At 43.2% G+C, this 26,319-nt stretch overlaps 1 protein-coding gene across 5 annotated transcripts in view; it reads left to right on the top strand.

The window, feature by feature from the left end:
- The window catches only part of adgrl1a (adhesion G protein-coupled receptor L1a), a 197,876-nt gene extending 172,261 nt beyond the window's left edge, over positions 1-25,615 (top strand). For 3 of the 5 annotated variants that reach the window (XM_067381427.1, XM_067381429.1, XM_067381430.1), the window contains 11 exons: positions 2,039-2,212; positions 2,484-2,693; positions 5,385-5,605; positions 6,784-6,850; positions 7,485-7,576; positions 7,721-7,889; positions 9,168-9,323; positions 9,414-9,510; positions 20,165-20,287; positions 23,619-23,636; positions 23,946-25,615. In XM_067381427.1, coding sequence (XP_067237528.1) covers positions 2,039-2,212; positions 2,484-2,693; positions 5,385-5,605; positions 6,784-6,850; positions 7,485-7,576; positions 7,721-7,889; positions 9,168-9,323; positions 9,414-9,510; positions 20,165-20,287; positions 23,619-23,636; positions 23,946-24,841 — 2,223 coding nt within the window. In that variant the 3' untranslated portion in view covers positions 24,842-25,615. The remainder of the gene's footprint in view (positions 1-2,038; positions 2,213-2,483; positions 2,694-5,384; positions 5,606-6,783; positions 6,851-7,484; positions 7,577-7,720; positions 7,890-9,167; positions 9,324-9,413; positions 9,511-20,164; positions 20,288-23,618; positions 23,637-23,945) is intronic. The other 2 variants (XM_067381431.1, XM_067381428.1) reach the window with 2 other exon arrangements.
- The last annotated feature ends 704 nt before the right edge of the window (positions 25,616-26,319 follow it).

The following is a 26,319-nucleotide window of genomic DNA, read 5'->3' as shown; positions in this document are numbered from 1 at the left end:
CTGTGACAGAAAAACACACATTTGTGAGAAAATGAAAGCAGCAGGAAATTGCGCCTGCCCTTTAAACATGAATTTGTCTGAAAATGTCGAACAGATGGATCCAAACATAATTCCTTTTATCAGTTCTGTAATGTGTCTCACTACTCAAGAATCAATAAGAAATTTATTGTTTATAATTGAGTCTAATTGTGCTGCCTTTGCAGAGCAGAAACTGCTATTTCAGACAATATAGTGAAAATCTATTTGTAAGAGCTAGATCCAAGGTTCCTGACCATGATGGTTTCGCACATGACTCCCATCACAGCTAACATTGCATGCCTAATTGGGTTTGTCCATATGTTTCACGTCGGCCCTATATGAATTAGCCCAAGTATGTGCCCTAAATGGTTTTTCAATGGGTTCCATGTCGACCATATCCGAATTAGCCTCACGATGGGCCCTAAATGGGTTTGTTCATGAGTTTCATGTCAGCCCTAACTGATTTAGCCTCAGGATGGGCCCTAAATGGGTTTGTCCATGGGTTCCATGTTGGCCATATCTGAATTAACCTCAGGATGGGCCCTAAATGGGTTTGTCCATGGGTTCCATGTCGGCCATATCTGAATTAACATCAGGATGGACCCTAAATGGGTTTGTTCATAGGTTCCATGTCGGCCATTTCTGAATTAGCCCAAGTATGTGCCCTAAATGGTTTTTCAATGGGTTCCATGTCGGCCCTATCTGATTTAGCCTCAGGATAGGCCCTAAATGGATTTGTTCATGCATTCCATGTCGGCCATATCTGAATTAGCCCCAGTATGTGCCCTAAATCGGTTTGTCCATGGGTTCCATGTCGGCCATATCTTAATTAGCCCAAGTATGTGCCCTAAATGGTTTTTCAATGGGTTCCATGTCAGCCCTATCTGAATAAGTCTCAGGATGGGCCCTAAATCGGTTTGTCCATGGGTTCCATGTCGGCCATATCTGAATTAACATCAGGATGGACCCTAAATGGGTTTGTTCATGGGTTCCATGTCGGACATATCTGAATTAGCCCAAGTATGTGCCCTAAATGGTTTTTCAATGGGTTCCATGTCAGCCCTATCTGAATAAGTCTCAGGATGGGCCCTAAATCGGTTTGTCCATGGGTTCCATGTCGGCCATATCTGAATTAACATCAGGATGGACCCTAAATGGGTTTGTTCATAGGTTCCATGTCAGCCATTTCTGAATTAGCCCAAGTATGTGCCCTAAATGGTTTTTCAATGGGTTCCATGTCGGCCCTATCTGATTTAGCCTCAGGATAGGCCCTAAATGGATTTGTTCATGCATTCCATGTCGGCCATATCTGAATTAGCCCCAGTATGTGCCCTAAATCGGTTTGTCCATGGGTTCCATGTCGGCCATATCTGAATTAGCCCAAGTATGTGCCCTAAATGGTTTTTCAATGGGTTCCATGTCAGCCCTATCTGAATAAGTCTCAGGATGGGCCCTAAATCGGTTTGTCCATGGGTTCCATGTCGGCCATATCTGAATTAACATCAGGATGGACCCTAAATGGGTTTGTTCATGGGTTCCATGTCGGACATATCTGAATTAGCCCAAGTATGTGCCCTAAATGGTTTTTCAATGGGTTCCATGTCGGCCCTATCTGAATTAGCCTCAGGATGGGCCCTAAATGGATTTGTTCATGGGTTTCATGTCTGCCCTATGGGCCCTAAATGGGTTTGTCCATAGGTTCTGTGTCGGCCCTATCTGAATTAACCCCAGTATGGTTCGTTAATGGGTTTGTTCATTGGTTTCATGTCAGCCCTATCTGATTTAGCCCAGGTTGGGCTCTGGTAGGTTAGTCCATAGTTCTATGTCAGCCCTATCTGACTTATCCTGTTAGCTTAGGTATGGGCCCTACATGTGTTTCTCAATGGGTTTGATATTGGCCCTATCTGAATTAGCCCAAATATGGGCCCATATCATGCCTAGAAAACATTATGTTTGAAAGCTACTGATATTGAGTATTTTCCCATCTCTGTTGTTTCCTCATGTCCCCACATCTTTGCAGCTGGAGAATCATTTCAGTCCAAACTGTTCGTTCTGGAACTACTCGGAGCGTTCGATGACGGGCCAGTGGTCATCCCAGGGCTGCAAGCTGATGGAGACCAACAGCACACACACAACCTGCTCTTGTAGTCATCTAACCAACTTTGCTGTGCTGATGGTACACCACGAACCTGACGTAAGCGCGCACACACACATATTCCTTTACATTTATCACCGGCTGATAAACAAATCTGAATATAGCTCTCATACACATAAACAACTTTTTCGCTTGCATGCAGTCTGTAAGACAAACACACACACACACACATCTATTCACACAATAGCAAAATACACAAATAAACACACTGCAATTTCAGCTTGACATTTACTGGGTTTTCATAAGTCACTCTGCCTCAGGCAGCCTATCCGTTTATACCATTTGCCTTATCCATCTCTCACTCTCTCAGTACCCAGGAAGGATGCACGAGTTGATCCTCTTTGTGATCACGTGGGTGGGTATTGTAATTTCGCTGGTGTGTCTCGCCATCTGCATCTCCACCTTCTGCTTCCTGCGAGGCCTGCAGACCGACCGCAACACCATCCACAAGAACCTCTGCATCAACCTCTTCATCGCTGAGCTCCTCTTCCTCATCGGCATCGACAAGACGCAGTACCACGTGAGCAGCCTAATGATCTATGTTAAGAGGAGAATGCACTGAGAATGAATTTCACGCGCTGATTGTGACGTTTATGTGCACCCACTGATAGTACGTGCTGTCTGCATTGTTTTTGCATTTGATTAACTAAAGGACTTAAATGCAAACTGCATTAAGTGCAGGTAATTTGCATTCATTTGCATGCCACAATTCCCCATCTTGTAGATGAGTGCTTACTCTGAGTGCTCGGTTGTTAAGGATGTAGCAGACTATCACAATCTGACATACTTTACTGGGACTGGTTTTCCATTCCTCATGTTCTTGCTCACTGATTATTTTATAGAAGGTTCAAGTGGTGTGTGTGCATTCTGAATCATCTCAGAATCGATCCAGAATCATTTCTCAATTCGCGATGCACTGATTTATTGTCCCAGCCCTAGTGTAAATTTAATAATACATTTTAGAAACACAAACATTAGCCGATTAGCTTACGTTAGGCACATGATGGAGCAGTCTTGAGAAAACACTTTCAATCCGACTTTCTAAAAAAAATTGCCTCCAGGCAATATTATGCAACTCTGCTTTCACTCTGCACTGCTTACATACTCCAGATTTTTGTAAGAAAGCTGTATATTCTGTGCATTTAACCAGCTGCTCCTGTATTTGTTGATTCTTTGGGGTGTAATTTCATTTTGAACCAAGATAAATGAATTAGGTCATTTTTAAGGTTACTGTTTCTAGTGTACGCTGTATTCTTGCTCTACTGAAGTGTCATGCCTTGTCAGGGATGAGGACAAGGTCTTTTTTTTTTTTTTTTTTTTGGCCAATTAAAATAGTACCCAGTGTGGTTTTTCGAGCGTGGAACAGAGTGTAACATTGGCCACCTGAAGTATATCTGATGACAGTTGATGTTGATGAAGCTTATGTTTTAATCAGCCAACCAAAAATGAAAACCCTAGTGAAACAACACTTCAGCAGAGCAGAACAACCGATTAAAACATTAACCACTGTGAACAAATTGATGTTGCTGAGTTCAGATCGAAAATTATACGTGCTTGCAAGTATCGGCTCTTAAGTACCAGCTCTTCTGTTTTCAGATTCAAGAGCAGCTGATTAAATGCATAATCAATATATCCTGCAGCTCTCTTCAGAAATGAAAATTAGCATGGACACATTTTAGCCAGCAAGATGATTAAGATATTGTGACATTAGTTTCATGTTCATATAAATTGTGATGACCTTAACATCAGTGTATTGACACCAAAAGTTTCCTTTGAAAGCAGTGGTGGTTTAAATACATCTTCAAGTGTTCAGGTTGCATCAGTATGCCAGGAATCAAAATCATTTGACAAGATACCAAGGTTACTTTAATGAACAGGCTAATGTTTGCAGGCTTTATGTTATGAGAGTTTTGTTTGAAACACTTAAGTAAATGATAAATCCACGAGCAAAGCTGTATCTTCTGCTTTGCAGGGGCGTACGAACAATATGTAAAGTGTGCGGGGTGCATTATGAATTTCATCAGCCTCTCTTTGCAGATATGGTTGTTTAAATACCTAGTTGCCATGGATGCACTGAGATTGTTTGAAAGCTTTTTCCAGATATGTCAGTCACTCTACAATACCTGCAAGTCATAAGATTAAATAATGTTGCTTCAACCATGAAAAATATAGATCAGTACATGATTTGAGTAATGAATATTAATATAGTTATGTGACGTGATTTGCTGAAAGGTTTTTAAGTGAGCGTGCTTGCAATAGTGGGATCACTATTTACCGCCTGCGCATTCGTTCAGCCAATCAATTGGCAGATGTTTCTGCTTGGGGTCCTATATTTGCTACATTTTCTTTTCTTTCCCACTGCAGCCCAGCAAAATAAAGCACTTTCAAATGTGTTTATTATCCAGAAAGAGATGATAAACACATTTGAATTAATTTATTTTGTTTTTAAAGTGTTAGGGGACAGAGATATATTGGAAATGTCATATAAAAGCAAACTCCTGTTTCCTTCTTAAGGGGCCAATTACATGACAATTTTCAACTAAAAACTGAAAACTTTTTCTGCGTTTTGGCCATTAATTTTCACAACAATGGCATTTTGGGGGCCCAAAAACGTGTTTCAAAGTGAAACTTTTTGAAAATGATACCATTATTATACAAAAATGCAAATTTGTTCAGTCTATAGGCGCGTAATGTTTCTTTACAGATTGACATCGCCAACTACTGGCCTGGTAGCATAATACAGCGTTTTTAATCATTTTCACAAATCCATGTGAATGGGGATCATTTTGACAATGTTGTCATCTGTATGCAAAAAATGCAAAGGAAAAACATTTTACATAAAGTGTAACCCAATGTGGACCAGATTCCAAAAGATAGTTCACCTATAAATGAACATTCTGTCATCATTTATTCATCCATCGTGTTGTTTCAAACCTAGGCTATATAACTTTTTTCTTCTCTGAAACACAAAAGATGATTTTGAAGAATGTTGTTGTTTTTGTTCCCATTGTGTTTTTAACCCATACAATGAAAGTCATTGGGAACTGTTTGGATATCAACATTCTTCAAAATATCTTCTTTTGTGTTCTGAAAAAGAAAGAAATCTTTTTGGGTGAACTGTCCCTTTCATAGCCACTAAGCGAGTATCATCAAATTTACTTCTGATATGTTTCTCGCTAACCCCCTTTTCCCTCTCTTTGTGCGAATGCAGATTGCATGCCCCATTTTTGCGGGCCTGCTGCATTTCTTCTTCCTGGCTGCGTTCTCCTGGATGTGTCTGGAGGGAATCCAGCTGTATCTGATGTTGGTGGAGGTCTTCGAGAGCGAGTACTCCCGGAAGAAATACTACTACTTATGTGGCTACTGCTTTCCCGCCCTGGTGGTGGGCATCTCGGCAGCCATTGACTATCGCAGCTACGGGACTAAAAAAGCGTACGTGTGAAACAGTCTATTTGCACTCATCCATACAAGAGCTGTGGGTTTTTTGAGCAGGGGGCACGACCCCTCTTTAAACCATTTGTTTCATTTAAATGGATTCCAGCAAAATGGCTCTCTGGGAGTTTAAATTCCAGATTGCAGAATCGTCTTTCACTAGGAAACGTATACTGGTATTATGTAGTTTTGGAGTTCAGTTGGAGATTGGTTGCTGTCATGTGATCCTGGCCTAACCAAGGTCATCATGTGAATTATAAATGAAGCCAGTTAAAGGTGTTGCAAGCACTTTTTTTGGAATAGCATGCATAAATCTGACAGATCTTGTTCTGATAAATTACTTCTGATAAAGAACACTTCTCAAGGGAGCATCCCACTATTTTTTAGCAATCAGAAAACTAGCCAATTAAAAAAAAAAAAAAAAAAATCTGGAAAACCTTGAAATAGTAGGGAGTTTTAAAATAGTAATTCCCAGGGCTATAAAACTTTTGAAATAATTAAAATCCTAAAAAGTTAAATTTCTAAAGTTTTTTTTTTTTTTTTTTTGGCTTGTGTGTGTATGCATTTTTGAGGTGCGGGTGTGCTAACAAGGATGCTAAAGACTACAGCCTTTTGTGCACCTCTTGAGGCCAGGGGAGTTTACACACACAGCTCTTACTAGTTTGCCTCCATTACACTCACCCCACTCCGATCCGGGTCACGGCACCAAATGTAAGCGGCCCTACTCGGAAGTTAACAAAATCGCTTACAGCACCTTTAACTGAGCTGATTACTGCATGTGCAAGTGTGTCGCTCTGCGTGTTTGTGTGCATGCGAGTGTGTGTTGGTCTGTGTTTTGGTGTGTGTGCGAGTGTAGAAAAATAGCACAGCTGCAGACTTTTGAATGTTGACTACAGTGCAGAAAATGAGACGCTGACTCAGTGTGCTAATGATTAAAAACTGAGCTTAACCTTCAACTAGACTTTTATTGCTCGTTTATTAGCTTGTTTTTTATGCCAAAAAATGTATCATGATGTTAATAGTAATAATATTTTAAGACAGTTTGCTTTAATTTTTAGGTCAAAATGGTCAAATGGTCAAAAATGATTTTCTACATATAGTGCAGATGCGATTTTGCCTGTAATGAAGTGATTGTTTTTTTGTTACTAATAAAGTTATTGTGTGTGTTCTGTGTGTAGGTGCTGGTTGAGGGTGGATAACTACTTCATCTGGAGTTTTATCGGCCCTGTGTCCTTCATTATCATGGTATTGTTCTCTCCAAACATTCAGCGCTCTCACTGCTTTGCTCACAGAGTTTGTTCTTTTTTCCCTCTGAAAAGTGCTGCGCTAGTCATATCAAACAAAGCACTTTTGTTCACCTATGGATCTGTTGCTGCTGACGGCTATGTTTTGGCTGTAATATGCTTTATATGAGTGTGGAGTTTAGATTAGGTTTAGATACAGGAACTTGCTGACATTTTCGTAATTACAATATATTTTACTAATACGCTAGCTGTTTTTGTTATTAGTTTGTGGGTAAAAAAAAAGTTTTTTTTTTTTTTGTTTTTTTTTTAAATCTTTCTAAAGTTGTTTTCTTTCTTGAATTGGATCTCTCATCTAACACACATATCACTATTCTCATGTAAATAGTTGCATTTAATTGCAGCAATTTGCACAGAAATTCTGCTTGTGTTTTGTGAACACAATGAGGTCCATTGTTAGGAAGAAACCAGGGGTTGAAATTGTCTTTCATGTGTAGACATTTTTTAAAGGGTTTGTCCTTCTTTAAATAGCCAACAGGCTTTAATTTGTCACAAAAACTCAGACATTATTGTCTTTATGAAGTCTTTAAGTTACATTTCTAACACTTTTTTTACTTTCTCTTACCTTTGACCTTTAGATAAACCTGGTGTTCCTCATGATAACACTTCACAAGATGATCCGTAACTCATCCGCTCTCAAACCCGACTCCAGCCGCCTGGATAACATCAAGTTAGTGTCTAGGGGTCAGCCGTAACAGAAATTGGGGGCTTGTCCGGGATCTGAACCTGGGACCTCTCAAAAATGCATATTATATAATCATAGAGTCTATAGTTTGCTGTATGTTTATGTATTTGTGAACATGTTCTCACTCAGGTCCTGGGCTCTAGGGGCTATCGCACTGCTCTTCCTCTTGGGCCTGACCTGGGCCTTCGGCCTCCTCTTCATCAATGAGAACACAGTGATCATGGCGTACCTTTTCACCACCTTCAATGCCTTCCAGGGCATGTTCATCTTTATCTTCCACTGTGCTCTGCAGAAAAAGGTCAGTCCGATTAATGTTTCATACCCAGATAGTACTTTGGGGACACATTTGCTGCTAAATTTCCTCAGAAGTTAGCTAAATATGGAAAAAGAAGAAACTTTTTGTGGTCTCATCAGAGGAGAAAGTCAAATGGTCCAAATAAGTAAATGAATAAAAAGTTTAAAATGACTTTCTTTTAGGAATAGGGGAAAGCTTTGGATTTGGATTCATTTTTGTCATCATAAGTATCATTATTATAAAGATAATTATTATAATTAGCTTTATTTAAAAGGAAGGATGTAATTTCTACTCGATCATTTTTTTAATCGGCATAAACCAAAAATTGCAACCAACTTTATATCTGAGTATATCCGAGTAAAACAGCTCATTGAATGAGAAAAATGTAGGGCGAGACTTTTGTCAGTGTGATAATAGCTTGAGTCATGTGTAATAGCTTGTTACTGAAAGACAGTGCTGTCGCATTACTGCAATATATACTAAAAAATGTTGGAAATGACAACCATTGTAAAAAAACAAGCAGTGCATATAATTGTATCAAATTTGCACTTGTAGTGTACTTCAGATCTTAAGTATATATATATATATATATATATATATATATATATATATATATATATATATATATATATATATATATATATATATATATATATATATATACTGTTTGTATACTGTTTCTTAACAAATTTAAGTAACACACTTTGCAATACTGTCAAATTAAAAGTTTAGCTTCAAGTAAATTTTTGATCATAATGTTAACTGTAGTGTGTTATTCAATATTACATTTAAAGTTGATATATTTCAAATGTACTAAATTGTAACTTCATCATTACAAATGTGTAATTACAAATTAGTTAAATACATGACATGCTAGTTTTAATGTAAAAGACATTAAAGTGTATTTTAGATTATCATAAATGCTTGTCAGTACATTCAGCAGTACATTTTTAACCATATTTCAAAGACAAAAGAATTATGAAATTACATATAAAGATATACTACTTAAGTTGGTCAAAAAATAACTCTAAAAATCACATGAATTTAATCTGCAAAAACGTGGAGCACATGCAACACATGTGAAATTCATATGGTTTTGCTGTAAGTTTACAGTTCAACTAATTGCACTTATTATAAACCATAATAATTGTTATTGTTTATTTAATTGTCATTAACATGCAATTAGTTGCCTGTAAGGACACTTATTTATATAAAATGATTTAGATTACCTGCATTACTGCATTAGTCAGCATGTGTAAGTGCTAATGCTATGTGTTTCAGGTGCATAAGGAGTACAGTAAGTGCCTGCGTCATTCGTACTGTTGCAGTCGCACCTCTACTACGAGCTCTCACGGATCACTGAAGAATTCTGCCCTGCGTGCCAACAGCCGCTACTACACTGGCAGCCAGGCACGTCATGCAGCAGTACACCGACAGGTGACACACATGCACACCGACAGCATTGCTATTTATAGAATGCTGTTCTATTCCATTTAACATTTCCGTCACCTCATTCACCTGTTTCAGAGCCGAATTCGTCGAATGTGGAACGACACGGTGCGAAAGCAGACAGAGTCATCCTTCATGGCTGGAGACATCAACAGCACTCCTACCCTCAATCGTGGTGAGACACTCTTTCAACCTTAAAATTTCCCAGCATGCACAAGAGTCCCTCTCTACACATGTCTGTGCATATTTTTTATGAGGTCCACCAAAGTCTCTCTTCATCAAAGCCAGTTCGTATTTGCAATGCCTCTGTTTCAGGCATGCAAGACCAACTCTTGTCTGCTTGAGTGGGTGAATACTGAATTATAAGTGCTGGCAAAACTCAAAATAACGGATATAATATAATAACAGATAAATAAAGGATTTTGGCAACACTTTAGTATGGGAAACACATATTCATTATTAACTATGACTATTGCCTCATTAAACTCCTAAATTATTGCTTACTAATAGTTAGTAAGGTAGTTGTTGTAGCATTTAAGTTTAGGTACTGGGTAGGATTAAGGGATGTAGAATATGGCCATGCAGAATAAGGCATTAATATATGCTTTATATATACTAATAAACAGCCAATATTCTAGTAATATGCAAGCTAATAAGCAACTAGTTAAAAGTGAGAAAAATGGTGAGATATACACAATGTGCATGTGTAGTACTCATGTCTCAGGACACTGAATTTGACTATATCAATTGGTGATTGGCTCTTTTATTTAGCAGGCGGGGCTTATTCCACCATATTGAATGTTGTACTTTTCCCTGTTCATAGTAATACCAGTGAACTTTAGATGCACATATAATAATAGTAAAGTTTTTATATGCAGCAAAACTGCCAGAATTTAGTTTTGCATGATCATTTTCTTCCCTCTCTTTGGTTTTTAGAATATAATGGACTTTTTTTTTTTTTTTTTTTTTGCTCTTTTCACATGTGAAATGAGAAAAAGCAATTTATGTTGGTCAAACACAGGCTGTGTATTGTTGTCGCCATTTTTTCCATAAACAGCTTTGCAATTACAGTACTTTGAGACATATTCACCAATATTCTATGCTGAAATGTGCCACACAAAATGTTAAAGACTGAAATCGTCTCGGTTACAAAGGTAACCCTCGTTCCCTGAAGGAGGGAACGGAGACGTACGTCGGACAGACCGACGAATAGGAATCTCGCTAGAGAGGCCAATCTACTTCGAGTGTAACTAAACGAGCCAATGCACATTGGCATGCAATCATATGCATCAGCTGCTCGCCTCGCAGCGCGGGTATATAATGAGCAGCAGGTGCGTTGCATCTTCAGGTTTTCGCTGAGGAGCCGAACCGGATAGGCGGCAGCATCAGCGGGGTACAGCGACTGTGGCGACGGGACGTACGTCTCCGTTCCCTCCTTCAGGGAACGAGGGTTACCTTTGTAACCGAGACGTTCCCATTCAGTCGGTCACGTTCGACGTACGTCGGACAGACCGACGAATAGGAATCCCTACCAAAGCGCCACAGGAGCTGCCCCCTTCCAGCGCTCTGTTGCAAGCCACCTGAACCCCCTTGCCCGAGGATGGTGGGACAGGGCTAAACACAGAGAGAGTCGATCACTGCTGTTCCCCAAAACCCATTCAGTGAGACTATTGGATAACGCTGGGAAAGCGTACCCTTCACTGGGAAAGGAACGCTGCGGAAGCCACATCCTTCCCCGAAGGAGTTATGTGGAGAAGTACATATGGACTAACCCTGTAGGGCTGTGCTACATATGGAAGAGCTGGGGTGACTCCAACCCGATGAAGGGTAGGTTCTCCCAGAGGGAAAGACACGGGCTTCGTTTAGGAGCAACCGTGGAACCAACCATATGGGATCCCCGTAGGGTCACACATATGGAACCCAGCCTAAACCCGGTTCTCAAGGATACAACGGAGTATAGGCCTGGCGCCAGACGCTCCGCCACGTCGGCTGCCGAAGGGATATCGGAGGACTCGACAGGGTCTGCCTTGTAGAGACTCTCTGGAGAAAAGAAGCGCATGTAGCGCAGCAAGCCGACACTAAGCCGGGGCCTCTCCGTGCCTCTGACCTGTGGCGAGAACATGGGAGGAGACCGGCTCGACACGAAGGCTATAGTATCTAGCGAACGTGTTAGGTGTCGCCCAGCCCGCAGCTCTACAAATGTCTGTCAGCGAGGCGCCACGAGCCAGCGCCCAGGAGGATGCGACACCTCTCGTGGAGTGAGCATGCAACCTGAGCGGGCAGGGCACACCCTGAGCTTGGTAAGCCAGGGCGATGGCATCCACTATCCAGTGGGCCATCCTCTGCTTGGAGACAGCCTTTCCCTTCTGCTGGCCTCCATAACAGACAAGAGCTGGTCTGAGGTCCTGAGGCTTTAGGTTCTGTCTATGTACAGTCGCAAAGCGCGGACTGGACAGAGTAAAGCCAGGGCTGGGTCTGCCTCCTCCGAGGGCAGCGCTTGCAGGCTCACCACCTGGTCCCTGAAGGGAGTGGTAGGAACCTTTGGGCACATAGCCAGGCCGGGGTCTTAGTACCACGTGGCTATCACCCGGCCCGAACTCCAGGCACGATTCGTCGACCGAAAATGACTGCAGGTCCCCTACCCTCTTGATGGAGGCCAATGCCACCAGCAGCAAAGTCTTCATAGACAGAATCTTTAAGTCTGCTGACAGCAAAGGCTCAAAGGGAGCAATCTGAAGTGCTCTCAGCACCAGAGTGAGGTCCCAAGAGGGTATGGAGAGGGGACGAGAAGGATTTAACCGTCTCGCCCCCCTAAGGAACCTGATGACCAGGTCGTGCTGACCAACAGATTTGCCATCTAAGTGGTCGTGGTAAGCGGATATAGCAGCAGTATGGACTTTTGAGGGTGGAGGGGGACAGCCTACGCTCCAACCCTACTGCAAGAAGGAAAGCACGACTCTGATCGAGCATCTTCGGGGGTCTTCCCGGCGAGAAGAGCACCACTCGACGAACAGGTTCCACTTTGGAGGCGTAAGCACGTCTCGTAGACAGTGCACGTGCCGAAGTGATGGTGTTAAGTACCTCAGGGGGTAAGTCACCTAGAACCTCCGCATCCCGTCCAAGGGACCAGACATGGAGTTTCCAGAGGTCTGGACGCGGGTGCCAAAGAGTGCCCCGTCTCTGAGAAAGAAGGTCTTTCCTCAGAGGGATGGGCCAGGGAGGGGCTGTAGCGAGGAGTGAGAGTTCTGGGAACCAGGTCCGGTTGGGCCAGTAAGGCGCAACTAACAAGACCTGCTCCTCGTCCTCCCTGACTTTGCACAGGGTCTGTGCAAGTAGGCTCACTGGGGAAACGCATATTTGCGCAGGCCCCGGGGCCAGCTGTGAGCCAGTGCATCTGTCCCGAGTGTCCCCTCGGTCAGAGAGTAAAACAACTGGCAGTGGGAGGTTTCTGGTGAGGCAAACAGGTCTACCTGAGCCTTTCCGAATTCTCTCCAGATCAGCTGAACCACCTGGGGGTGGAGTCGCCACTCTCCTGGCAGCGCAGCTCGTGATAGCTCGTCGGCCACACGGTTGAGCACACCGGAGACATGAATGGCGCGAAGCGACCTCAGATGCTTCCGACTCCACAGGAGGAGATGGCGGGCGAGTTGTGACATGCGACGGGAGCGTAGACCACCTTGACGGTTGATGTACGCAACGGTCGCAGTGTTGTCCATACGGACCAGTACATGCTTGCCCTGAAGCAGGCCTTTGAGGCGGCTCAGAGCAAGGCGTACTGCCAGCAACTCGAGGCAATTGATGTGCCAATGCAGATGGGGTCCCGTCCAAACCCCTGAGACTGCATGCCCGTATTACGTGGCACCCCAGCCGGTGGCAGAAGCATCTGTGAACACCACAGCATGCCGGGACACCTGTTCTAGGGGCACTCCTGCCCGAAGAAACAAGGGGTCCGACCACGGACTGAAGGTTCGGCGGCACTCCTGAGTGATTGGCACCCGGAATGTGCCGCGCTGCCACGCCCATCTCGGGACTCGGCCGTGAAGCCAGTGCTGAAGCGGTCTCATATGAAGCAGACCGAGCGGTGTTACAGCCGCAGCAGCCGCCATATGCCCCAGGAGCCTCTGAAAGAACTTCAGTGGGACCGCTGTCCTGCCATTGAATGTATTCAGGCAGTTCAACACTGACCGAGCACGTTCCTCTGTGAGGCGTGCTATCTGCTCGACCGAATCCAACTCCATACCGAGAAAAGAGATCCTCTGCACCGGGCGAGTTTGCTCTTTTCCCAGTTGACCTGAAGCCCCAACTGGCTGAGGTGTCTGAGCACCAAATCCCTGAGTTTGCACAACTGATCCCGGGACTGTGCTAGAATGAGCCAGTCGTCGAGATAGTTGAGAATGCGAACACCCCGTTCTCTCATGGGAACAAGGGCTCCCTCCACGACTTTCGTGAAGACGCGGGGAGACAGGGCCAGCCCGAAGGGTAGGACTCTGTACTGATATGCTCGACCTTCGAACGCGAATCTCAGGAATGGCCTGTGTCGCGGAAGAATTGAAACATGGAAGTACGCGTCCTTCAGGTCAATCGCTGCAAACCAATCTCGGGGACGGATGCACTCGAAAATGCGTTTCTGCGTGAGCATTTTGAATGGTAGCTTGTGGAGGCTCCGATTCAAAACTCGCAGGTCCAAGATCGGTCGTAACCCGCCGCTTTTCCTGGGTACAATGAAGTAGGGGCTGTAGAACCCCGACCTCAAATCGGCTGGAGGGACCGGCTCTATCGCGTCCTTCGCCAGTAGGACTGCGATCTCCGCACGCAGGACAGGGGCATCGGCATCTTTCACTGTAGTGAAGAGGACGTCCCTGAACTTGGGGGGGGGGAGCCGGGCGAACTGAATCGCAAAGCCGACCCTGATGGTCCGAAGGAGCCAGCGAGACGGACTGGGGAGCGCTAACCCGGCTCGCAGAGACCGTACAAGCAGGACCAAAGGGACCACCGGTGTACCCGCAGCAGGGCAGCGAGGTGGAACACAGGGACGCGGCTCGGGGGGGCTCTCTTTGTGAGGCGGCCCGAAGCGGCGTCACAGTGTGCTAGGCAACACTTACCTGGCTCCACGGATGGACAGAGGGAGCAGTCGAGGCTTTGGCTGCCCGCTGCTCGCTGCTGTCCGCTGGCGACAGAAGAGGGGGATGAGAGTGGTGAGGTTTTTCTCCTCCCACTGCTCTCCAAACCCTCTTCAGACCTGGAAATGGAGGAACTGCTCTTTAAAATTTGGGTACCGCTGCCTCTTGGGTCAGTGGCGGAACAGAAACAAACCCAATAAAGGATTTACCACCTGGCCCTCCTCCAGGGGTGGAAGAGCAGCCCCACCCATCTCTGGGTCGCCCGTCTCAGGGGTGATTCTCACCAACCAGTTAAACAGCTGCAGAGACGGGAGGCGTCATCTCCCCGCAATGGATACAGCAGAGCCTGCTGGGCCGGAGTTTCTTGCAGGGGACGACACCCTTGGCGACGAGCAGACTGAGGGGCGGCCCAAGAGGAACTCAATGGTTTGTCATGGGAAGCTCCCCTATCCGCTACTAACTGAGGAGAACCGCTGGGCTCAGTCCTCGACAGTGTCACCGAAAGGCCACCTCGTAAGATGGGAGCATTGAGAAAGCATTTAGCTTGACAACCTCTCACACCTCACAAGGTAAGCCAGGGGCACTTCTGGACCACGGAGGTGGACATCGTCTGGCTGAGGGCCTGCGCCGTGACTTTGATCACGGTTAGTCAACAAGCGCAGCTCAACCCCAGCACAGAACTACCCTCATGCAAAAAGAGTGCCTTGGCCTCACATGCAGGGTGGGTGTGGTCTGTGTACAGCCACCCCATCCAAGAGGGTAGTGAGAGAGGAAAAACTTATGCAGATTGGCACCTTTGGCATTCCATATTTATGGCACCAATATACCCCCATACTGCCAAGTTTTCCATGCACATCTGGAAGACCCAGGAAAGCATGGCTGTAAACTCTGAATCTGAGTCAGCATAAGCACACACCATTACAGTGGGCAGCGTCACCCTCATTTCCAGAGCATAACAGCACTCTCTCCGATGCTGCAATCGACGTCTGTCCCTCAGCTGGAGCTCTGAATGAAATGCTAGGTTCCCCTATGAAAAGGACCAGCAATCCAATCCAGAAACTGCACAGCTTGCAATGCGCTAGAGAGGGAGGGGCCCTAGGGGGTTGGTTCCCCGAAGGAACCCCTCAACCTCATGTCACCCAAGCCATATCAGCAAAGTAGACCTCTTCTGGTGCACCAGAGAGGGCGCTACAATGGAGATTACGCAAGGGAACCGCGCATCTAGAGCGCCGAGCGAGCGCTGGGTTGCCGTGACAACCCGCGCTGCAGCTCGACGGCACACGACACGCAGAGGAGCGAGAGGTTTGCTCTCGCTGATCTCCGCGGTCTCCCAGAGTGTCGGGCAGAGCCGCGGCTGTGCTTTTACACACAAGCGGCAGCTGGCCAACAACAGAGGGGACTCAAGCTTCCCGGAGAAAGAAGAGTCACGACCGGCGTGTCGACGTGATCATGTTCTCATATGAAAACATGAACACCCACGAACATCATTTCAGCACGCGCCCAGACATGCGAAACGGTGATCGTGGCCGTCAGTGAGGACAGGAACGATCGCATCCAGAAACACAAGTAGGATGTCGTCTTTAAAAAGACGCGAATCTACTTGTGTAAGCTCTTTCAGGGACTTTACTCTTTTAGAAGTGCTGAAGCACGCAGGGGAACGGCCACCGCAACACAGACAGGGATTGTGTGCAGCCTGTCATGTGCTTTCTCTCTCTTTGAAGGCGCTCACTCTTACCAGCCGTAAAAACGGCTTTTCAGCGCTCAAAGCGCACCGTACCGGCCGTGAGAACAGCCTTCTGACGCTGTCAAACAGCTATTTGCTCAAAAACGGCAAACGAAACAGAAAAAGAGAGGACGTCGACCCCGCTGCTGTGCTGTTCGCCCGCACTCGGAAAAAAAGAGAAGTTCAACCAAAAGCTTGACTCGTCTTCTAGCAGACACTCGCTTGCAGAGAACAGGAACAACACCGTTCGGCTCCGAAGCGAAAAGCTGAAGATGCAACGCACCTGCTGCTCATTATATACCCGCGCTGCGAGGCGAGCAGCTGATGCATATGATTGCATGCCAATGTGCATTGGCTCGTTTAGTTACACTCGAAGTAGATTGGCCTCTCTAGCGAGATTCCTATTCGTCGGTCTGTCCGACGTACGTCGAACGTGACCGACTGAATGGGAAGTTTAGTTACTTAGTTACAGCTGCTCTTTTCTAATGTTGGGATCCATGATTTGGATGTTTTTTTTTTTTGTTTTTTTTTTTCCATATTTTAATTAGTTAATTATGGTGTTTAACAATTATGGAAACTTCACTTCTTCATTATGTGAATGTGGTTATAGACCAGCATTATTATAGAATTATTTATGTACTATCATGTTTAAGAATTATTTGAATTAGCTTTTTTCATTTGAGTTTAATCTTAGTACTTCAACTCAGCTTAGTTTCAAAACATGCATTTTTGAGTTCAGAAAGTTGCATGTTTTCATAATACAGTAAACTCTATAATATATATATAATTCTTCATGATCTGATCTCTTTAAATATCAGAAGTTTAATACTCAAATTTTGGACTATAAAGGAAGACTAAAGGCCCTGATATACAAACAAACTGGTGTGACGTAATTTTGAACAAAATCAGGCCTAAATGATGTTCGTTTTGTTCGTTTGAAACAGATTGCCAAAACAAACTTTCTTGAAAAGTTCACTTTAGTGATTATGTAATTGTTAGGTGTGGCTCTGAGGCTCCACCTTCTTTGACATTGAAATATTCTCTGGTTCATTTCTTCTAAGTCCGTCAAGGTCAGACAGATGTTATAACATAGAAAATGAAGTTGTAACTCTAATCGAAAGAGACACTGACACTGTTTTTTTATGTTTAATACTGTAAATCTGCTTGCTTTAAACTAAAGCAATCTATTGTATAAAGTGGTATATTAACAAATGTGATGTAACTGCTGGAGTGTTGAATTGCGGAGCTAGTGCAAACACGTCCACGTCGCTATGAACAGATGCTTTCTTAACTGCTGTTTTCTCACCGCTGTCATTTTTGTTGTGTGTTTATTTTATTGAAAGGAAATCGCACAGCATGTATTTACATATTCATCCAAACGTCGCTATCAGTGAGCGGCGTTAGGATGTTTGCTAACAGTATATCGTTGCTCACATACTTCAAACTTCTTTTTTCCCAAAGCGAAGAACAAAAAAGAACTTTGCCGTGAGTATATCGGAGCTTTAAGCGACAGTAAGGGGAGAGAATGCGAGAGGTAGACTATTTCCATCACCGGATCTGGATTGTAGCGTCACCACCGTTCTGATCATCCTAGGGATCAGTGTTTGTGGGAGGAGAGGGGTGCGATGACAGAGAAGCCACAGCTAAATCAACCGCCACTCTTTATGCTAATTCTATCCATTTTGTTTTTAATGAAGTGATTAGCCGCCGAATGAACGGGGGGTAATTACTCTAATTGAGGAGAATGACAGTAGCGTCCTCACTGCAGTGTGCCGATTGTTGCTTTCCGGGGACTTTAATCAAGGCGAGAGAGAGAGAGAATGTACGAGACAGAAAGGCAGCTCTAAACCATATAGCGGCAAAAAAAAAAGAGAAGAATAGATTCTGGGGAGAGGAAACAGCAGGGTTTTGTGCCGCGGGAGAAAAGTTTTTAGATGTTACAAGAGTGAATGGCAGTCAGAAGTAGAGATGGAGGGTAATGAAAGGGCGTGTGTATGTGTACGCCGCTGTTTTTATCAGACTCATCTCCTATCGCTCTCATTTCCCACTTCACCGCCGTGTGAAGTCTATTCTGTGCTTCCAAGAGCCGCCACCGTACTTCCACCTCCCTCCCGCTGGCCTAGATTCCCCCTCACGTTTTACAAGACACTCCTGTGAGATGTTTACAGGAATTAAAAGAATGTTCCGGGTTCAATACAAGTGAAGCTCTATTAACAGGATTGTGGCATAATGTAGATTAAAATCTTGAGACTGCTAGAAGTAGTCTCTTGGTACCAGGAAGGAAATCGTACTCTTTTAGATGGGGCTACTTTTCTAAGTGGATAAACATCTGGTTAAGCGTTACCAACATAATTTGTGCGGGTGGAGTTTGAGTTTGTGCCACGCAAACAGTGCTTGACAGATAGTCTCCTTCTGGTATCTGCTTACTATAACAAGTTTACAGGTTTTCTGCATACGCTTAAATGGTTTTGTGAGCTTAAGCGGCATTACGTTGTCATGACAGATTGAATAGGTCACACTAGTCTCATGTGTAAGTCTTTTCTTCATTGTTAATCATTGACTACATTGTATGTTTATGTCTGGTTTTAGTTGTTGTTGTTTTTTTAAGAATAATTCAGAGGAATGAGTCTAAATTATTTTCTGCGATAATTAATTTTATGCCACAAATGCTGGTGGCACAGCTTTACTTTTATTAAACCTGGAACATTCCTGCAAGAGGTACGAACTGTGTGTAGTATGTGTGTAAAAAAGGCGAGCGTGAGCGAGCGCACGTCTAAAATTAATTCTTGAGGCGGTCCTCTCTGATAGATGATAGCGCGAGAGAGCGCAGGGTTGCACTTTTGCCTCAGTCCACTCGATGTCATACTGGCCTCTTTTTAATTTCATGGCATTTCTGTCTGAAAGCCCCGGGCTGCAGCTCTGTGCCTGCATTATGGGCCATACTGAATGTTCCATTTCTCTGAGTCACATTTGTCTACTGCAAGCGTTCACATTTCACTGGGAAATGAACCCACATTTCAGTGGCTGCTCTGTGAAACTACATAATGGCAAATATTACCATTTTCCTCCCAATGACTCCATCTGACAGTGAGGCATGGAATTACGCTCTGCAACTACTCTTCAAATAAATTTCGGCTTCACTACAAATAAACACTTCATCAAATCAACCATTACAACATCACAGGCCGACATTAAGGGTTTTTTTTTTCTTTTTGGTGAAATGTCAAACACAATAAACAAACTGTAGAGTGGCTTCTGCTTAACCTTAATGTGAAGTGCAAACAGCTATTCTATAATGTTCATATTATGTATTATTCCTCTTTAAGCTGATAATTCCTAGTGCTGCATCCTGGATGCTCATGGTCATTACAGAGTTTCAGCACAATATAATAACAGGTTTGATGTGAAGCAGCTGATTATATAACTATGGGGTTAAGGCTACCTCGTAGTCGTAATTTGCATGTCTGCAACTGTATATCCTTAAGCAGAGGTATACCACTATACCACATAAGAGTTTTCTAAACAAAAATAAACATTTAAACATTTTGCGTTAAAAAATGAATTATTAAATGACATTAGCAGTAAGAGCAATAAGACTAATTAGGTCTCTAACTACTGTAGGACCAACACAACCCGATCTCATTAATGCAATAACATAGGTTTTTTGTTAACGCTTTATTTTAAGGTGACGTACTGTAGTTACACATTACTACATGTACTTAGTATAGTAATAACAGTAAATTATGCATAATTACAAGTAACTAACACTAAACCAAACCCTAACCATAATTACAACTCTATAGTAAGTACATGTAGTTAATTAATATTTTCAGTACTTATTTGAGTAATTACAATATAACTACATCACCTTAAAATTAAGTGTAACCCTATTTTTAGGTGGGGATTTCATATGAATGTGAATCATACGAAAACGTGTAATTTGTAGCATGGGTGGTTGGATGGATAAATCTTTTTTTTTTTTTTAGGCACAATGGGGAACCATCTTCTGACCAACCCTGTGCTGCAAACTAGAACAGGAAGTTCTCCTTACAACACGCTGCTGGCTGAGACGTTTACCCCGCCCTCACCTGGAGTCTTCAACTCTACCGGTAAGTGTAGATTTCAGTATGTTCTTATTTGAAAGAAAGAATCCCTTTAATATCTAAATTGTTTCCGAAGAGCTCAGTAGAGTTGTCTCAAGCTGTGCGCAAAATTTGCCAAGATGCCATCCAGATTTTATTTATGAAGATTGCTATTTCATAGCTTAAGAGGCTTAATGGAATTTCCTTTATGTTGCACATACTGTGCTGCGATTATAAACTTGTCTTAGATATTTCTCCTAAACATCTTAGGGGAAAAAAAGAAAAATTATATATATATATATATATATATATATAAATATATATATATATAAATATATATATATATATATATATATATATATATATATATATATATATATATATATATATATATATATATATATATATATATATATATATATATATAATCATTTTCACACATGAATTGGCACCTCTGAGTCCAGACCTTAAATTCATTGAAAGTCTTTGGGTTGTGCTGGAGTAGACGTTTCAGAGTGCTCACCTCTTGCACTGTCAATACAAGATCTTGACCAAAAATTGATGCACCCTTTTGATGGAAATAACATCACATCATTTATTTTCATCAATAGGTGCATCATTTTTTGGTCAATATCTTGTATTGACAATGCAAGAGGTGAGCACTCTGTAAAGTCTACTCCAGCACATCCCAAAAACTTACATTGAGGTTAAGGTCAGTGCCAATTCAGGTGTGAAAATGATTGTTCATGCTCCCTCCCAACAGTTCTTTCACAATTTGATCCTGATGAATCTTGACATTGTCATCCTGGAATATGACCATGATACGTCTTAATACATGGTTGTTTAAGAAATGAAAAGCTACACGCTACATCTTTAAGGGTTAAAAGAACTGTTGCCAAACATATCCATTCATAGACTCTAAAGTATTTGCCTATTAAAATCCAAACAGTGACTTTTCTTTGGCCAGGCAGTGTATAATATTATGAAATATTATTACAATTTAAAATAATTGTTATATATATTTGTGGAATCCATGATGCATTTTTTCCAGGATTCTTTGATGAATAGAAAGATCAAAAGAACAGTATTTTATTGAAATAGCAATCTTTTGAAACATAAATGTCTTTAATGTCACTTTTGATCATTTTAATTCATACATTCTCAATCAGAGTATTAATTTCTATCCTTTTTAAAAAAAAAATAACTCTTGCTGACCCTAAACTTTTAAACGGTGGGTATATATAATTGAATGGGAAATATTTTAGTTCAGATGTGTCTTTTAGAAAGGTTAATCACAAAAGAGATCTCTTTAAAATCACAATTGTTTCTCTAAGGCAGCAATGAGACTTAATGGAGAGTATTTTGTGTTCATTTTTTAATTTCATTTAGGGAATATCAAGAAAAACATCAGTTGATTATGCAAAAGAACCTTAGTTTCTTGAGCTATGAACGACCGTCCTCTGAGCAATAAAAAATCATCTGGGATGTTTTATTATTATTGTATATGCAGTTTCTGCCACAGTGTGTGTGTGATTGTCACTGATGATATTCATGTGTTGTGATCTGTGCACATATGCTGTGTGTGTATAGGTCTGTGCGTCTCCCTCTGCGTGTGAATTTACACCCTGTCGGTCTGTCAGTGTGATTCAGAGGGGTGGACAGGGGCTGACCATCTGGCCAGTGTTTTAATCCCTCCTGCTGGAAAGACAGACCAGAGCATCGATTTAAGCTAGGGTTGAAGTTGAGTGACTGACAACCGAGCGAGAGAAAAGCATTCCCTGGAGATTCGCCACAGAGTATCGGCATGGCTCTGCCTGTGCCGCACACACATATGGCCAGGCTAGTCTGTAGGCTTCGCTCTCTTGCCATACCGTTCGCTTCCATGTGCCAATTGAGAGGCAGCGAGAGAGAAAGATAGCTGCGGTTCCCATGTCAGTGGGATGAAATTTAAGACAGCGTCTCTGTTGAATATTTTAAACGTTCCCTCTCTGTGTAATGTGTCAGGCTGACGGTGCGCGGCTCGGCTCAGCTTGGCTGAGAGGACATTTTTAGAATGCTTATGGAGAGGAAGTAGGAGGAGGGCCTCATTAGAATGTCTAATTACTCTCTCTTTGCACAGAGGAGCGTTGATTAAAATCATACCGGGCATTAATATTTAAACCCCCACACGCCTTGGTCTGTGCCGCCACACGCATCTCCTGCGTTCAATACACGCCGACGAGTTAAAAGAATATCACAACATCTCTGGCGTGTGAAAGGGCGCGTGAAATAAACATCGTCTTGACTTTATGAGGTTGAAGTGTGAATAACGTCTCACTGAATAGTGATCATGCCACAACCAAACAATAATGCTTTGTTTCTAAACTCCTAACCGCCCCCCACCCCAAAGAATGGGGCTCTGCTCCGAACTTTCCAACTCCTCAGACTAAAAGGGTGATGTACTGAATTTAAACTCCTCAGTTCACAGAATTGGACACTACCCCCAACTAACTACTACACTTTCTCTCCTTTGCACTTTCTCTCTTTTGTATCTCTTTATATGTAGCATTGGAGAGTCCATTCTAGTGGATTCTTAAAATATTTTTGTTGTTGTATTTATTATAAACTAATATATAATTACCTATTGAGATTTTCATTCAAATTGTTTATTCATTCAAATAGTTCACTCAAGTATGAAAAATCTATCATCATTTACTCAACTTAATATCATTTTGAAGAATGTTCTGTTCTTGTTCATAGAATCAAAGCCACTTTTTGCTTATAACTTTCACTTTGTTGACAAAAAAAAAAAAAAAACATCCTTCAAAGTTTTATTTTTAGCAGTTATTTTTCCACAGGGGAAAAAGGGAAAGCAGCACAGGTTTGAAACAACTTGAGGGGGAGTAAATAAAGACAAAATTGTCATTTTGTATACCATCCCTTTAAATAATTAAATTATAGTAGGTACTTTTTTGTAGCTTATATCGTAGCTAACTACATTTAGAAAACAGTAATTTTCTTTTATATACTTCCAATTGTGATTAGCCTGCAGCATGGCAATCTGCAGTTTCAAAGTAGCTTCCCCAACCCTGTAAATGAGGTACTGTTCTTAAACTTTCCAAACCTAAAAATGAGGCATTGCTCACACTGCTGTGTGGGATTTTTTTTTTTTATTATTATTATTGATGTCCATTGTTGTCTCTCAACAATAGAGCTCTTGAGTGTGACATTTGTTTATGCTGACATTAATTTTGTGGGGGTTTCAAGAAAAAGAATGCAGGTCCATGTAAAGCTCAATGTAGAATTATATCATTGATCACTTTTGTTGTGTTTCTTTTGTCTAACTTTGCCCTCACATGGCCTCACCATGGATCCACAGGAACTTTCCGTGACCCAAGTAAGACTCTTTTCACTTTCAGGCTTATGGCTATTTTCAGTATTTTATAGGCTAATTTTGCAGAATGATAACCTCTTCACGTGTGCAATGAAGCCTGTGCTTCTATGTACACAATTTACGTCCCTGGTAATAACTTGCCTCTGTCCATAAGCCTATTAATCTTGTGATGGAATTTGCTTTCCCCATTATTGATTTAATCCCGGATTCTGTTGCTGTGAATACCCGTCTTGATTAAAATAGGTAATGAAGTGCTCACTTCTCCCTCTTCTTTTTCATTTGCTTACCTGCTCTCGTTTGCTCCCTCAACAGAGAACACACTGTCTAAAAACCGAGATCATGGAGGCATGGAGACACTACCTCTGAACGGGAACTTCAACAACAGCTATTCTTTGCGCAGCGTCGGGGGTTCAGGTGCTCCTGGGGGAAGCTGTGACTTCCTGGGAGGTGGAGGTGGAGATAGCCCCCCTCCCCTTCTCAACCCCCGCAGTTCAGAAACTCTCGGTGGCATAAGGAGGAACCTCTCAGATGCTGCGGCATTCGAGAAGATGATCATATCTGAACTCGTGCATAATAATCTACGAGGCACTGGAGGGGCTGGGGGCGGTGACAGAACATGTGGCAGCCTGGTCAGAGGACACGGGCACATGGGCATGGGGCGGGGTGGAGGCGGGCCCGAGCCGGCGATGGGCATGGAGGACGACGAAGACTTCTGTTCGAGAGAAGCGCGTCAGCGCACACCGCAGGATGTGGAACTGTTGTACAAGGCTCTAGAGGAGCCTCTTCTGCTTCAGCGTGCTCAGTCTGTGCTCTACCAGAGTGACCCGGAAGAGTCTGAAAGCTACACGGCTGACTTGACCGAGAGTTTGGGCCACAGCGGTCATAGCGGCCAAAGTGCAGCAGGCCACGGCCACAATGGAGCTCCCGATTCGCCTGCGCGGGACTCCCTCTACACCAGCATCACCAACCTACGAGATTCACCCTACCCTGACAGCAGCCCAGAGCCACTAGAAGTGGTTCCACGCTCAGCCCAGCCTCCGGAGGAGCTGTACTACAGCTCGGGTCGGCCTGCCATAGGCTCCCGCGGAGCCCCCATGCAGACCTTCTACCAGGCTCCACCTAGGAGACCGAGCACCGAAGCCCATCCCGCCCCTGAGCCCCCCCATAGTGAGGGAGATGGACAGATGCAGTTGGTCACAAGCCTGTGACTACAAGGAAGAGGTGGAGTAGTAAGAGCACCACAGGGTCTGAAGCAAAGTGCCGATGATGGACTTCTCTCCTGTCTCTGAAGCCCTCCGTATGTCTGGTTGCCTTTTAGCTCTTTCATTTGTTTTGAAGTAAGAGGTAAGGAAAGCCTAAACAGGGAGAGCGACAGAGAGGTTTGTCTCCATGGCAGCAGGCTCTCTGAAGTGCTGTGTAACCACTCTGCTCTCTCATCAGCATCATTTTTCCTCCCTCCTCACACACACACACACACGTATAGAAACAGCAAGTCCAACTATCTGCCTTCTCTCAATGGACGTCACCGCCTTCAGCTCTCTCTGCTCCAAGAATATCATCAAGAATCACACCTGACTTCTATTTCTGTGTTTTATTTCATGTCACATCTTTAAAATGTTATTTTTTGCGTAACTCCTTACCTTTTCTCTGTCTTTCTCTATCATTATTTGATGAGAGCTTGTACATGAGGAAATGGGGGTATGCCATTATACTGCAAGTGACAAAAATCTCTCTGAAAGCTCTTTGGTGTTGCCAAAAATAACTGTTTTTGAGCCAGGACACAAACTGGAATCCACACACACACATACACACACACACACTCACAGAAGTGCTTGTTACTGAACATAAAGAGTGTGAACATATGCTCATGAAAAAGGAAAACAAGGACTATTGTTCAGACACAGGTAGCGGGAAGCTGCCTCAGTGGAGTTGCCTTTATTTCTCTCTCTGAACTGACTCTTCTGTACAGAACAACCACAGAGACTAGGAACTTGGGGGGGGGGGGGGGCATTTGGACAATAGGACACAGCCCATCGTCAACTGGGTCGTTTGAAGCCGCTCGACCATGGGACCTCTCATGAATTAAACTCTGTAGGGTTTTGTCTCAGATCCACGGATGGGGGCGGATTAAGGACTGAAGCTGCTCTCCGAATCACTGATGGATGTTGTAGGTGGACGTGCTGTATCACCTGTGTTATTGTGGCTAGAAGAATTTTTTTGCTACTGCTCCAGCCATCCTTCGAGTCCGACCTCTGTACATACGAAACACACAAAAGCAAACGCAAGTCTTATTCTACTCGTCTCCTGTACATAGATGAACAAAAGCAACAAAAAAGTATCAAATACTATGAAAAACCATTCTTGTACTGCAACAGAAATTGAAAAGAGTCGAAAATAAAGATGTTTTGAAGTTTGTGACCTGAACACTACACCGATCTCTCCCTCTCTCTTTCTTTCGCTCTCTCCGGCCCTAGTTCGGTCCTGCCCTGGAGCACCGTGGTGCCAGGAAATCTAATTGTCTGCCAAGAGACAGCGAGAGAGAGACAGAGAGACGGAAAGAGAAGGATTTTACATACAAACGAGATAAATCCTGGCACAATTTTTGTGTAATATAACCCATTACATTGTTGGTAATGTTTGACCTTCAACATTCCCAGACAGGAAGTGCTTGACATGAATGAAAGGG

This window comes from Chanodichthys erythropterus, chromosome 3, assembly GCF_024489055.1.
Source record: "Chanodichthys erythropterus isolate Z2021 chromosome 3, ASM2448905v1, whole genome shotgun sequence".
NCBI classification, from domain to species: Eukaryota; Metazoa; Chordata; class Actinopteri; order Cypriniformes; family Xenocyprididae; genus Chanodichthys; species Chanodichthys erythropterus.
This window is presented reverse-complemented; position numbering and strand designations above follow the sequence as displayed.